The sequence below is a fragment of the Alexandromys fortis genome, unplaced genomic scaffold, assembly GCF_014885135.2.
Source record: "Alexandromys fortis isolate MF-2015 unplaced genomic scaffold, M_Fortis_MF-2015_v1.1 scaffold_216, whole genome shotgun sequence".
Taxonomy (NCBI): domain Eukaryota; kingdom Metazoa; phylum Chordata; class Mammalia; order Rodentia; family Cricetidae; genus Alexandromys; species Alexandromys fortis.
Window position 1 is genome coordinate 2,261,872 of NW_026068089.1, and position 15,269 is coordinate 2,277,140.

Here is a 15,269-nt window from a genome sequence, read left to right on the forward strand (position 1 = left end):
TAACCATGACCTTTCCCATTGGCTGAACTGTCACAGGGAAGAGAGTGGCAGTCGAAGACAATGTAGCATTCCTGAGAGGGGTGACCACAACTCTGTCATCAGATGCCCAGACACCTGTGAGGTGATGGTCCTTAATACTTATTTGTTGATCTGTATTTGACCTGGCAGGATTAGGCCTGCTCCAGCTAAGTGTCCTCTGGCTTGGGCCACCGGTGGTTGGGCAGAAATACTGGAGAAGAAACACTGCCACTAGCTGGGGAACCTCCTGTTTCTGTAGGCACGGGGAACATGGCTCCACATTATGACAAGTCTCCCGGTAGCAAGAAAGGGTGGGGACCTTTTGAGTCTACACCCCCATTGTTTTGAAGTTATAATTTGGTACCTGGATGGAACATTTCTCTATAGATAGAGTTTGTCAGCCTTGGATGACTAGTGACAAAACCACCCAAAAGAGGAGAGGAAATTAGGTACTCAAGCAAGGCATGGTGGCATATACCTGTAATTATGACTCTGGAAGACCAAGGCAGAAGATTTATGAGTTCAAGGGCATCCTTGGCTATATGAATTTGAGGCCAGCCCGGCTACATAAGATCCTGTCTCCAATACACATAAAACAAAGCAACCAAATAACGAAAATCAATGCCTAGCAGCTTTATCCATAGACAAATCTTAATACTTTATTCACCCCTTGACCAAGTCAGCCAGCAGGTAGGTGGCTGGAGTGAGTTCTCTAAAATCCTGATAGTACACCCAGTGCTAATCATGCAGAAACAGGAAGGGAAGCAATAAGTTAAAAGCCATATAAGTTATGAAAAATAATATATACTTTCTGTAGTTCATGTCCCCACTGAGGGTTTGTTCCCTTGGAAACTGATAGTAGCTCGAGAGAAAGCAGCAGTGAGCATCCTCTTTGGGGACTCTGGGTTGAATATATCACTGGGTTCCTTGGCCTGGGAGAGCTAGTGGCCCATCAGCACCCACTGCAGGCTTGGAAGGCCAGGGGCCTTGAACACCTGTCTTGGAGAATGAGATGAAGGAATGGGAGGCAGCCAGGACAGGAGGTGAGGCAGGAGCCAGGACATGGGTGTGAGGGGAAGAAAGGGAGGAGAGAAGGAGGCTGGCATTGCTGTGCTTTGCAAGCCCCAGAGCTGAGAGCCAAGGGTAGGACATGGGATCGCTAGCCAAGTCCAGACATCCTTGTGGGTGCAGAATGGCTCTCTTGGGTTGAGTCCTTTGAAGACCCTTATTGGGGTTTCCTGGACCAACTCGTGGCTAAGAACCTTCAAGATCTCTTCAGGCTTAGCCTTCCTCATGGCCAGCCAGAGACAGGGAGAGTAGGCTTGGAAGAAGGGAGGGACAGGATGGGGTGGGAGGAACTAGGAAGAGTTGGGCTGCTGAGTGGAATATCCTTGATCATTGGCCCTGGGGCTAGAACAGAGGTCCTAGGAAGTGAGATTTGGGGGAATGGACATTTCTTGCAGGGTGGGCTCCAGGGCTCTAGGGCCTGCTGTACCAAAGGCAAGCCAACTCTTAGAGAGACCTGGGCTGGGGGCAGAGCCTAGACTGCAGGATGGCGGCACAACCCAGACTGGCAGGGAGGTGAGGGCAAGGCCTGGTGTCACGTTGTTATCTGTGGCTTCTGCTCCTGGCTGTTGGTCATGGCCAGAATGGCTTTGGAGCTTGTTTGGCTGATATCTTAGTCTCTAGAGGAAGGTGGGGGCAGGTACGTGGGCCTTTCTGAGGCTCTGGCTTCTGACTAACACACCAGGCCTTTCCTTCCCTTGTCCCCCAATACTGTCATGTGTCTGGGGATCCTAAGGGCAGGAAAGCCAGGCTCCTCAGCCCCTGGTCTCTAGGAACTCCACATATGGGACACAATCTAGTATGTCCTTCAGCCCAGGCTGTGGCCTGGCTAGTGGGTGAGCATGGCAGCCTCAGCTCTGAGGCTGTGGTGAGGCAAGGCTGAGGCAGAAGGTCAGGGCAAGCGATGGGCAAAAGTCAAGCACCTTGTCAGAGCTATGTGGGAAGAGGCGTTTCAGAGGATCAAGGAGGCGACTGACTCCAAGTTCCCCCTTACCAGCCAGGACAAAGACAGCTGTGGCCAGGAGGTTGGAAGTGGTGAGCGAGACCCTGATGTGGAAGGAGAGGACAATGCTCCCTCACCTGCACGGACCGTCCAGAGAATCCAGAGAAGCGAAGCCTCAGCTGGAACCCCCCTCTCTCAGTTCAGCATCTCCCCTCCCAACCTGGAGGTCCTAGGCCACTTTCTCGAGTTTAGCTTGAGTCCCTCTGGCTGCAGTTGAAGTGACTGGAGGCTCCTGGGGTCACCGTCTTACTCGGAGGCCTCTGACTCCTGGGAGAGGTACTTCTCTGAGATTTCAGTGACTTTGATCACAGGGCCACTGCGGTTCTTCTTCTTCCGCGAGGGTGTCTTGGAGAGGCCAGACTTGGAGGCAGCTACAGGGACACAAAGGGTGGGGGGAGAGAAGGGGCTGGAGGATTGAAATCTACATCCATGAGGCCTTTGGGGCCACAGTCCCCCATACCCCATGTGTCCCTGTCTTGGGTTTCTGGGGACTTACTGGTCCTGCATCGGGATTGCACAGCGCTGACCACAGTGGCAGAAGGCTGGTCCATCCTGAGGGAGGGAGACATGGCATAGTGGGAAGCCTAGGATTTTAGCTCTGTTAGGATTGGGGACTGAGGTCTGTCCAGTGCAGGGTGATTCCTGGCTGTCATTCCCACGCCTGTGGTTGTCCTATCGTGTGACCCTGGCTAGCCAGCTCTTCTTGCCTCTAGGGCCCTCTCTTCTCTCTGGAGTTCCTAGGGCTTAGGGAACTGGGGATCATGGCTGTCCTGCTTTTGGCTTCCCAGGGTGAGAGGGGAGGAGAGGCTTGGTGTTTGAGACCCAAACCTGGACTTCAGATAAGCCAGGGTGCCTGTACTCCCATAGCCCCAGGGTCTGTCCTAGGAGGCTGCAGCCCCTTTGCTGGGCATACATAGTGAACACGACTGAGCACTTAAAAATAAACCAGAATATCCACCTTAAACCTTAAAAAAATTGTGTGTGTGTGTGTGTGTGTGTGTGTGTGTGTGTGTGTGTGCCATTACATGTCTGTGGAAGTCTGGGGACAACTTGGGGACCTGGTTCTCACCTTCTACCATGTGACTTCCAGGTCGGGAGGCACTAAGCCCTCTCACTGGTCCCACCATGCTTATCAATAACACCCTTTCCAGCTGGGCAAGCAGGCCCTGCAGAGCTCAGTCCCAGATCTGGTCAGTGACTGGCTCAGTCTCACCCTCGCCCCACCCCTCACCGGTTTTCTTCCCCTTCCACCAGCTTGTGGTAGGTGGCGATCTCGATGTCCAGGGCCAGCTTGGTGTTCATCAGTTCCTGGTACTCGCGCAGCTGCCTGGCCATGTCCTGTTTGGCCTTCTGCAGGGCGGCTTCCAGCTGGGCCAGCTTGTCCTTGGCATCCTGGAAGGCCAGCTCGCCTTGCTCCTCAGCCACCTTGATGTCCTCCTCCAGTTTCAGGCACTGCAGCCAGGAGGTCAAAGGTAAGTAGACAGTGGTTGGGAAAGAAAGGCCGTGGGCCTGGCCTGAGGTTGCTGCTGTCTGAGTGTGTGTGTTGCTAAGCAACACCATTGCTAGTGTGGTAATGGGTTGTAATGTCCTAAGAGGGAGCTCCCTTAGACCTGAAGAGGAAGGAAGTCCCATAAGCCACCAAAGGAGTTCCTGCTGGAAGCCCTTGCTGTGTGGTTGACTAGGCTTGGACAGGGGTAAGGATCTGCTTGTGCATGGCAGGGGCTTACTGCTGTCCCAGTAGCTTTAGGCAGAGCTCACATGATCCTCACAGCCATGTTCCTCTCAATTTGGCGGGTTATGAAACTGAGGCCAGAATAGACCGGCTCAGGGCCACTTGGCCGGTCTTGTGTGTATTCAGTGTGACAGAGTATGAGTGTCCCCATATGCCCCATATGCTTTCTCACATGGCTCTTGATGGAGAGGATCTGAGACCGAAGTTTCTGGATGCGCACGTTGAGGTATGCGATCTCACAGCGGCTGCTTTGGAGGCTGCTCCCGAACTCTGCTGAGCGGGCCGCTCGCTCCTCCAGCTGCAGGGGTGCGGAGGAGTGATGGTACAGTGTGGTCTGAGCATCCCTCCCAGCCTCATCTCTACCCCATTCCTACTTCCCTCTCCAGCTCCACGTGGTCCCCTGGTGGCTTCCTTCTGGCTGCCCTGGGTAAGCGATGCCCTCTCCTGGTGGTATTATGGCTCTCACATCTTCCTGTGGACCAAATGCTGCAATCCTCCCTACTCCTCCTAGGAGAATCCCAGAGCCACAAGGCCACAGCCACCTCCTTTTAGGTCTCCGCCCTCTCTACATGGTCAGTTCCTAACCTGGCTCCGTGAATAGGCTTCTGCCTCCTCCAGGCTTCGAGCAGCAATGGCATCATATTGGGCCTTCACCTCCTCCACGATGCCGCTCAGGTCAATGTGGCAGCGACTGTCCAGGTCCACGGTCACCAACACATCCTTCACTTGGGCTGTAAGGTCTTTCAGCTCCTGGTCAGCACAGAAGTGGGAGACTCAGGGCTGGTGTGTGTGTGTGTGTATGTGTGTGTGTGTGTGTGTGTGTGTGTGTGTGTGTGTGTGTGTGTAACTCAAGGTCTCTCAGCTACCCACAGTCCCTTTGTCCCCTCAGGAGGTGGAGATTATGCTCCCTGCTGCGACTTCTCAGGAAGTTAGGTGAGATTTACTGCGGCCCTCTCTGACTTTCATACTCAGTCTGGGACCATCTTGTTGGCTGATGGGAAAGGTCCATGGCCCTGGCTGGCGTTGAAGTGGAGATGTGGGACAGGCAGCTCTAGTGTATAGTGCCCTCTGCATCCCCATTGGATAGAGAGCAGGGTCACCTTGAGCTGTGGGCCCCCACATCAGCTGAAACATCTATGCTTACTGAATAGATGTTGGACCAGAGAGAATGAGAATGATGCCTGGGGCTAGAAGCTGGTGAATCCTTGGGAAAATGGGTTCAGAATGTTTCGGATGCAGATGCAACTCTGCTATCTTAGCCGAGTCATTTGTCTCTAGCCCATAGTCAAAATCTCTGTCGCACTCCAGGCCTGAGAGCGCAGCATGTCCCCATGGTTTATCCTTCCCTGGTCATGGGGGTGCTGGAGGCAATCCCAGGGGAGCAGGGCTCTACCTGGGCTGGGCTCTGCGTTACCCTTGGAGCCCCGAGCAGCTAAGCGGTCTAACTGTCTAACCATGCCGACTTTCCCGTGGGAAGGCTTAGGGCTAAATAGGAGACAAGTGGGAACAGGGGTCCCCCAGGGGCTGCAAAGTGTTGCCACATGCCTGGGCTGCTTGATCTAGAGGTGCTAAACAACAGCCCAGGCTTTGTGGGGCCTGGGGCGGGAGGAGGAGCAGACTGTGAGACAACAGAGGTGAGTCAGATGGCCACAGAGGGGCAGGCAGGGAGCCAGGCAGAGGTGCCTGTGGCTCAATCTGGGTGTAGGGCTGGGGCCACTGCCTCTTCTGGCCTTTGTAGACCCTGTCTCTTGTTTCAGCCATCACTCTCCTGCCGTGTTTCCAGCTGCTCTTAGAACTCCAGAGTCAGGACCCTGAAGGATGAGCGGATGGAAACCGGTGCGCGTCACTAGAAGTCTTGGGTTGTCCATTTTTTTCCCTTACAGTTTTTCTTATTGAAAAATGCAGAGTCCCCCACGGTCTGAATTTTATCCTGTGCCAACTGATGTCAATATGCTCTTCAGTTTGTCCCTGGCTTCCTGTTAGCTGGCACTTGGATCTAGAGGCCTGCTTAGGTCCTGGTTCAGCTGGTCACTATGGTCACTCAGCTTGGCCTTGGTATATCATTTTTGGGACACCTTCGCCCACTCATCTTTATGCCTAGAGGTTGTGGTGCCCTGGCAGGCCTGGAACTTCTTCTTGGAGGCTTGTATTCTAATGTAAAGATTCAGAGCCAAGGTGGCCAGATGAACTGAGTGGACAGTGGTGGGCGCCTTTCCCCTTTGCTTGTCTGCAGCCTTGCTCACTAGCGCCCCCTAGAAAAAAAGCTCCGGTGCCACAAGCATTCTGGAGGCCCCCTTGAGCCAGCAGGATCAAGCTCAGGGACTGTAGCCGTGCGTATCTTTGACTGATCTTCAGATGAACCAAATGTAAGTCTCTGGGCAAAGGCAGGCTGAAGCCTTGACTAGAATCAGGCCAGTGGTCACCACAGACCCGTTGTCACACCCGCAGTGTCCTCTGTAAATGGGCACCTGCTAGGACAGGTTTTAGAGATGTGTGCACTGGAGGTCAGTGAGTAAGGATCATGGGTTTAGCCCCACAGACTTGGCATCTGGCCCAGGAAAGTCCAGAGCACGGGCAGGAGATGCCATAAAGGAAGGTCTTCCCTGTTGGGGCCAAAGTATAGCCAACACAGATGAACCACCTCAGATCCTTGCTAGAAAGAAACAGGCAAGGCCAGAGTGAGATAAACAGAAGCAGGAAGTGGTGTTTGGAACAGCTGCATGCCTGTCCAGACAAGCTGGCCTCTCTGGGAATGAGGGTATAACAATGCTCACTTGTGTGGTGAGGTGCCACCTTGGGGTGGGTCCCTGACACCCCAAGTTGGCAAGAATTGCATCATAGTAGAGTTTAGAGTTTCCCTAGGGAGCTGGAGTTGGAGGAGGCTGCCGTGTATACATCTACCTCACAGTCTTCCCCACAGGGGCGGTGAGTAGACAGCGGCTCTCCTGGGGTAGTCGAGTGATGCTTGGTAAAATTGCTCTAGAAGGCACTGTGTTCTGAATGCCGCCAACTTGGAATCATTAGATAACCCTGATCAAGTTTTAAGACCCATCTGAGGCTCGGTCTGTAAAGTGGGTGCCAGGGCAGAACTTCGAACGGTTAATGCTTTTAAATGTTTACTCTATGGAAGACAGTGTTGTAAGTGCTTTAGGATCTATTAAGAAATAATTTCTGGGCTGGGGAGGCGGCTAAATGAGTAAAGCACTTGCCAGGCAAGCCTGGGGACCCACGTTTGAATCTCCAGAGAGCGTGTAAAGGTGGGCACCTTAGTCCTGATCCTAAGGGGTGGAGATGGGAGACAGAGGCAAAAGTGTCGCTGAGTGATGGAAGGCCAGCGGGACCGTCATACTCAGCTCTGAACAACAAAGTAGAGAGCCTGTCTCAACAAAGTGAAAGGTGAGGCCTTCACAGAGGTTATCACCTGACCTCCATAGTCGAACACCCCCATGTGTGTGCACGCATCTTCATGAGCACTCTTCCCTAGTCTCCCTGGAACCGGGCTCCGGGTGTGACAGGCAGCATTCAGACTGGATGCATGCAGGGCCCATACATACTGCAGATCTAGCCAGGGGAACCATCCAGCCAGGGGAAAGGGCCTTGTTGGCATCTAGCTATGCGATCCCTGGTGCTGGAAAGAGGAGACGGCTCCCTTTTTACTGGGTCATCAATAGATCTATAACTCAACTGATCCAGCCCTCGGGGGGCTACCCACAATCCACTGTTATTTCCTGTCATGAGAAGGAACTGTGGTCTGTAGCTCCCTTTGCTCAGGCCTGTTCTGTCCAGGAAAGGAGACACTCATTATCAGTGGCCTTGGAGCGCATGGGACGTGACTCATCTGTCTGAGATGAGCTACTGAAGTGTAGAATGTGCTTTAGACTCTAAACCTTTGACGTGTGTGTTTTGTTTCTTTTTGTTTTTGAGACGGGTCTTGGGCAGCTCTCTCAGGCCTGGAGCACACTGTGTAGAGGAGGGCTTTGAACCTGTGATCCTTCTGCCTCTCTCTTGTGAGTGCTGGGATTAGAGGTGTGCCCTGATGCTGAACATTTAATAAGAGAAAAAAAGTAAAATAGTAAAAGTAAAATTCACTAATATTTAAATTGATTACAAAGCAGAATACTCATATTTTGGATGTATAGGGTTAAGGGAAATACGTTATTAAAATAATTTGGTCTTCCTTTTTGAGGAGAGGACAATGCTAGAGGTCAAGTCTAGGGTCTCCTGATGCTGGGGAAACACCCTACCAAAAAGCTATAGTCCAGCCCTGCTTATTGTTTGAAAACATGGCTTCTAGAAACACCCATGTGACTTGGATTTTATATCTCTCAGGCAGTGCTGGCTTAGGGGCTCATTGGCATCTTTTTTGGCCAAGGGTCAATGTTGTCTTCTTAGGGTACAGAGGTACATGGAGTGGAAAATAAATCCCACACCCCAGTGCCCAGCTGACGGGGCACCTTGCTGCTCACTAAGGTTGCAGCAACCATGTACAGCTGCCCTCTGTGGTCACCTGTTTCTCGGAGGATTCAGCCAAACACAGAAGGGGTAAACTTGTCCCTCTATGGAGCATGTACAGGCTGTTTCCCTGGCCATTGGTCCCTGAAACAGTATGATGGGGAACTGCTATTGACATCACATTGGGTGATGTAAATTACATCACCAAATTTACAGCACAGGGAGCAGGTGCCCAGGTCACATGCAAACAGTGTATGTGCTACTTCATGCGAGAGACTTGAGCATCAGATGGTTTGCACATCTGTGGGAGTCTTGCGACTGATGGCCAAGGATGCTGTGGTGGTTTGAATGAGAATGGCCCTCACAGGCTTCTATATTTGAATGCTTAGTCATCAGGGAGTGGCACTCTCTGAGAAGGATCAGGGATGTGGCCTTGTTGGAGGAAGTGTGTCACTGGAGCCGGGCTTTGAGGTTTTTTTTTTTTTTTTTTTTTTAAATATTTATTTATTATGTATACAGTGTCTGCCTATACACCTGCAGGGCAGAAGAGGGCACCAGATCTCATTATATGGATGGTTCTGAGCCACCATGTGGTTGCTGGGAATTGAACTCAGGACCTCTGGAAGAACAGCTAGTGATCTTAACTGCTGAGCCATCTCTCCAGCCCGGGCTTTGAGGTTTTAAAAGCCCAGGCCAGGCCCAGTTCTCTCACTTTGCCTGGAGATCAGGATGTAAAACTCTCAGCTACTTCTCTAGACCGTGTGCCACCATGGTCTCCACCATCACGATAATGAACTAAGTTCTGAAACTGTAAGCACACCCCTAGTAAATGCTTTCTTTTGTGAGTTTCCTTGGTCGTGGTGTCTTTACAGCAATAGAACAGTGACTAAGGCAAGGGACTCCACAGCACTGACTGTGCCCATCTCTCTCAGAATCCAGGGTCCTGTGCATGCGAAGTCTGCTGGCTGTCACCAGCTCTCACTGTCCTCCAGCTCCCAGCCTGCTCCGTTTGCTCTCCTGCTATGAAGCTTCATACAGCCTTCCTATTGGGCAAGACTGTCCCTCTCTGGACTCAGCTTGCTGGCACTCCTCAGATCCCTATCCGTGCTCTCCTCTGTCCTTTAGCTTGGGAACCCCTCCGATTTCTTTGTCTCTCTGAGCTTCTCGCCCTCTTGAGTGGCTGAGTTGTGCTCTCCTCAGAGGAGAGGCTTGTTGCATTCAGGAGGTGACATAAATCTGGCACTTAGAAGTTACATAATGAGCACTTGGACAGGTTAGTTCATTTCACATCCATACCAGGCTGCTACTGTTAGTCTCCCCAACTTACAGACGTGGAAAAGGAGGCACACAGAGACACAGCTTGTCCAGCATTACAGAAATGATAGAAAGGAGGAATCAAAGCAAAGCCCAAGAGCTGTAGTTCCCTCTGAATGGAATTCACAGGCCTGGCTAATGGGAAAGACCCAGAAGTCTCTGGGTGGATCCCTGGCAATGCTTGGGTCTGTTGGAGATGGCTAGCCTTCTTCTGTCTGGATCTCAGCTGCAAGGCCTCCACCACGGTTTAGAACTCTGAGTTTGCCGGGCATTGGTGAGCATAGAGGGGCACAGATTCTCAGGCATTTGCCCCTCATGCATGCCTGGCCCAGACCAAGCCAAAGGAAGCCTGGGCAGAGCACGCAATATGTAAGCATGGAACCTTGGAACCTACAGGGTGTAGCCTGGTTACAGAGGACTGTGCTAGGCAGGGTGCTTTTCTGGGCTGCTGGTGTGGTCAGCTGGGAGTTGGGCGGAGCTTCTCTCTGCTATGCTCCATCCCGTAACCACAAATGGCTGTCCGTTCCATAAGGGTCCTGGGATGCTGAGCCTGCTGGAAGAGGGGCCCAATCTCCCCTACCAGGCTGGGAAGCTGTGCTCAGAGGTCTGTGGGGCCCATGGCAGAACTCTGCTTGGACTGTGGCAGTGAATGTCTTTGTACCCACCTTGGCTTCACTGTATGGTTTGCACTAGCCGTTGGCAGCACACAGTGTTTGGAGTCCATCAACTCCAGCGTGGCTCTCTCTAGTCCTTGATAGACTATAGACACTTGTGAAAGATTACCCCTGTATCCCTCACTCCTGAGACAGATGATGAGAGAGAGAGAGAGAGAGAGAGAGAGAGAGAGAGAGAGAGAGAGAGAGGATGGTAGGATGCCCAGGAGGTACCCAGGCCCTTGCTGGGCTACTGTTCCCCAGGCTTAGCTGAGGACCTAAGAGATAGATGGGGATATGTTCTGGAAGCTCCTCTGTCTGCATGTGCCATATCATTTGAAATTGTACTGAAGCCCATCCCAAGTCTTCCCCATCTCAGCCAAGAGCGGGAGAGGGTGAGACACATGCTCATGAGAGCTAGAAGTAGCGCTGTGGATTGAACTACAGGGCCTAAAGGGGGCTCAGTCCAAGTAGGATGTGTATTCAAGGCCCAAAGTACTGATCCTTGCCAGTGCATTCGGCCCCTGTTTGCCAGCAGTCTCTACACGTGAAAATTGACTTGACCTTGGGAATCCTGCCCCTGGGTCATGAAATCTGTGGCAAAGAGAAACACAAGGATCACTGACACCCAGAGCGAAGGGCCCTTGAGAAGGTTCAGTGATGCCATTGGCTGGAAATAGTGACTGCTAAGCGTTCCATGGCCTCCCTTTGCGTCCCATGCCCCTGAAGCAGTGAGCACTTGGCTCCAGGCAGGCCTGGTTCTCTTACCTGCTCGTAGACAGCTCTCATCAGCTCTACGAAGCTCTGCAAGCCTTTCAGCTTGGTTTCCAGTTCAGTTCGTCGGAGACACTCAGCATCCAGGTCCTGAAGTGGGGAGTTGAGGTGAAAAAACGGCTCATGGCAGAGAGCCATGATGGAAGGCCCTAGGCCCTGGTAGTTACCTTCTTCAGCTGGACAAAGGTGAACTCCAGGTCTGTGCGCTTGGAGATCTCGTCCTCATACCTATGGGGGAGACATTCGTCAGCAACGCTGTTCTGTGAGGGGCCCAGGTCTCTGACGGACTCTCCATGTTTCATGACAATAAAGAAGGTGGCCATTCTGGATGTGGTGCTATACACCTCTAATTCTAGCACTCAGGAGTCAGAGACAGGGCCTACAAGCTTGAGGCCAAGCTGGACTGAATGCTCTAGGCTACTCAGGGCTGCCTAGCAAGGCCCTGTCTTAACAAAACAAAACAAAACGAAACAAAACAAAATTAAACAGGAAACCTTGGCTTTTCCTATGGTGTACATAATATCAGGCCTCTGCAAGACACACCCTCCCTCCCCTGTAACCCCCAGCAGTGGCTGCCCACTTCCTGATTCTACTGCACAGCCCTCTGGGAAGCCTCCTTGACTGTGCACCCCTTTTATGGTGACTCCTTTCCCCACCGGACACCTTGTCTATGGTCTGTCCACTCCCAACACCCGCTCACTCCTCTCTTCTCCAAGTCCGCTTCCTTCCTGCAACCTGTGCTGCTCCTTGGTTTGACTACGAGAGTGGGACACCATCATATTCTGTGCCTCCTAAAGGGGGCAGGAGAGAGGTCTCCAGTGTGCTTGGCAGCAGCCTCTCTTCCTTCCCAGGTCTAAGGCTGTGCAGGCGCTGATGGAGCCTGCCCTTTACAATGACAGGAACTCGTGGACTATCTACGGCACGCTACAGAGTTTCGTTCTCTTCCCTGTTACTTTCCTCCTGCATCAAGCAAAAAGGACACTGTTGGGTGGGGGCAGGATCCTTTGGTCCTTCACCTTATCCTCTCCTTCTCTTTAAGACATTGGTCTTGGCCCAATAGGGTAGATGGCATCTGCCAGCCTTGGGTGTCCTACACCAGCCCTCAAGGACAGCCCCAGCGGATGGACATGGAAGTGGGTTAGCATCTTCTCTCCTCTCTAGGAATGCCTGACTCAGGGCTCTAATTACAGGCACTTGCCTGCCCTAGTCCCTGACCAGTGTCACAGTGTCACAGTGACCCTGTCAATTGACTGGACCTGCATGTCTTCTGGAGGGGAGTGGACCTCAGAATGAGTGTTCACAAGAATGGGCTGCCTTTTGCCTCATCTTGTCTTCTGGGAATCTGCGAGGGTCTCTCAGGGTGTAGATCAGGCTGGGACTGGACGGGGGACATGCATCAGGGAGGACGAGTGCTTCCTGACTCAGATATGCATGCATGCATGCATGCGTGTGTGTGTGTGTGTGTGTGTCTGCATGTGCGACAGGAACCATGGCCTCCCTTCTCCCGTGCTCCCTAACACCCTCTCCTGAGACCCTCAGAACTTGCAGCCGGGGACCTCAGGGTCCTGTGTGACAGTGAAAGATGTCTCTAAGTGAAAGAGGCCTCTAAGGAGCTGGCTGAGCAGGGAGCTCACATGCTAGCTTCATTGCTGAATAGTCACATGACTTGGTTACATCCCTTATGTGTTCTTTGGCTGTGACCATGGAAATCTCATGAGGACTGAAAGTGTTTGCTGCAGGTCTCACACTCATGAGCACTTGGACCTCTGCCCTGGACTCCCACGTGAAGTCTCTGGAAGCCCTGTGGAGAGTGGGGCTGGCTCTCTGAGCATTGTTGCCAGCCTTCAGGGTCGTGTTTGTTTCTTATTGAAATCTCAGTGCTCCAGCGAAGTGCCTTGTCTTGGAGCTAAAGCCAGGGAGCCCGTCACCCTATTGGCATCTAAATGCAGGTAGCTAGCTGGTCAGTATCCACCTTTCCTCTGGGTAGCAGAATCTGCCAACTTTGGGGAGGCATCTGGTGGGACCCCTGGGTGCCAGGTCCCTGCTCAGCCCTTTCTGCCCTTCTCATCGTCTGGGCAGTCTCCTTATCTGCCCCCTCCTTGGATGACCTTATCCTGTCTGTCACTGTCCAACTACTTCTTAATGACTTAAGGCTTAGGAGGAGCCGGTTCCTGGGTGAGTCTTGTGAAGCTGCTTACTCTCCTGAGTGAGGCCTTCATAGGGAAAAGGAGCCTTTACTTCTAAACTGTTTCAGGCAGACCCACCAAGTAGAGACCCACTGGGGACCTGGGGGATATATATATAACAGGACTGTGAGGGCAGCCAAATGGCTCCCCAATAGGGAAGGGTACCGGGACAGCTGGAGGGAGTCTGCCTAGGTTTCCTGCCTAGGTCCTAGAGGTGGCCTCCAGGTGGGATAATGCCTGAGCCCCAGTGAGAGGTCTGAGGCCTGGCACTGGCTTCTGGTCTGAGGCTGATATCCAGTCTCCCTGAAGCTCCTGCTATTCATTCTCAGCTTTTGGGTGAGTCGGAAGAGCCCCTTCCTTGGGGGTAGACAGCCCGCCTCTGTCTGCCCCAGACTGCTGGCTGATGCTCAGCTAGATTCAGCCCCTAGTCACAGCTCCACCACACACTTCGTTCACCAATCAACAACGGATGCCGCTCTGTGCTGGGCCTGAGGCTCTTGCTGTGTGAGTGTGGGCACGTTGCTGCCCCTCGCTGGGCCTCTGCTTTCTTCTTAGTAACTAGGACGTTTAGACTGGCTGGCCCTTGGGGATCTCTGGTATTCCAGGGCTTGGAAGTCTCCCGTTCCTGCCTCAAGGCTCAGGTGATGCTTATCCCCTGTCCCACCTCCAGTCTGCCACTAGCCTGCCAGCTACGAGCTCCTGTACCTAATCTCAGGCCCTTTTAAGGCTGTCACAGCTGCCACCCCCCACCCAAACTTGTTTATTTCTGGGAGCAAGACTGAGCTCATCACTCTGCAGAGGCAAGGCACAGCCCCTCCCTGTCAGGGCTCCACCCCATATCACCAGCTTAGGCTCTCCTGAAACCCCCTCTGTGAGACTAGCCTGTTTTTCCCCTCCCTGGAGAGAGGACAGCCAGCGGCCTGAAGCAGACAGGAAGCGGTGACGGCAACCAGAGTGCCGGAAAGGGACTCAGCTGCAGGTTCCCAGGGATGCCACGCCACTTGCTCTGCCATGGCCACTGAGGGTGGCGGTTTTGTTTAGTAGGTCTTGCCTGTGCCTCCTCTGAGGCTCTCAGACCTATTAGGCACCAGTGAAACGAACTGCCGCTTCTGGTGAACAGGTGTTGGGCAGTTCCAACATCCAAGCGATCCGATGCCCACACGGGCTTTCTAGGACTTGGGAGGGCAGGGTTCTCTGGGAGAGGGAGCCTCCATGGTGTGCCCCAGCTTAGGAGCAGCTGTCCCACCTTCTGCTCTGCCTGGCTACTCCTAGAATAGCTGGTTCTACTTCTGATTGGTAGGGTGTGGGTCACACTGCAGGAGCAGGAGCAGCCATGCTTGGTCCCCCATCCTCTGCCCCATCCTGGGTGAGGAGGGGACGCAGGGATGCGATCTATCTGCTCAGTCTCAATCTCCTCATCCTGGAGGAGGTAAAGATGGTCACCTCTCCTTTGAGCCTCCCAAGTGTTCATTCCACCTTCCTAGGCTGGCCAGATCAGTTCAGCCAATGTTGGCCAACTTCAACCTCGTAGGGGACAGAGAAGTCACTGCCAGGCGCCAACCTGAACTCTGAACTTTTTCCTCATGGCATCCGAGGTTAGTGTCAATCACCATGCCTGCTCACTCAGGAGGAAACAGAGGTGTCAGTAGGCTATGCTTGTCTGAAGCACAAAACTAGGGCATTAGGCAGGGATGACCATTTCCTGCTTCAGTGCCTAGGCCGTGCTTATGACAATGGGTAGCACTTCCATCTGTTCTTCTGGCCCTGTAGCTGTCAAAGCATCGTGTGGGAGGGGCTGTATTTTCCTCATCTTTTTGGCTCTCCAGCTACCTCAGTGCCTAGCAGTGTTCCCTATAGGGGTTGCTGCTTTATGAAGGTCCTGTCCTGCCTGTCCCCTGCCTGCCTGTCCCCTGTCCTGCCTGTCCCCTGTCCTGCCTGTCCCCTGTCCTGCCTGTCCCCTGTCCTGCCTGTCCCATGTCCTGCCTGTCCCCTGTCCCCTGCCTGCCTGTCCTGTCTATCTCCTGCCTGCTTGTCCCCTGTCCTGTCTATCTCCTGCCTGCCTGTCCCCTGCC

At 53.0% G+C, this 15,269-nt stretch overlaps 1 protein-coding gene across 1 annotated transcript in view; it reads right to left on the reverse strand.

Moving 5' to 3' along the window:
- Positions 1-678: 678 nt before the first annotated feature.
- Krt80 (keratin 80) overlaps positions 679-15,269 on the reverse strand; it is a 20,961-nt gene continuing 6,370 nt past the window's right edge. The window contains exons 3-9 of the mRNA XM_050122470.1: positions 11,179-11,239; positions 11,006-11,101; positions 4,404-4,568; positions 3,991-4,116; positions 3,318-3,538; positions 2,583-2,638; positions 679-2,457 (exon numbers count right to left, since the gene is read on the reverse strand). Coding sequence (XP_049978427.1) covers positions 2,333-2,457; positions 2,583-2,638; positions 3,318-3,538; positions 3,991-4,116; positions 4,404-4,568; positions 11,006-11,101; positions 11,179-11,239 — 850 coding nt within the window. The 3' untranslated portion in view covers positions 679-2,332. The remainder of the gene's footprint in view (positions 2,458-2,582; positions 2,639-3,317; positions 3,539-3,990; positions 4,117-4,403; positions 4,569-11,005; positions 11,102-11,178; positions 11,240-15,269) is intronic.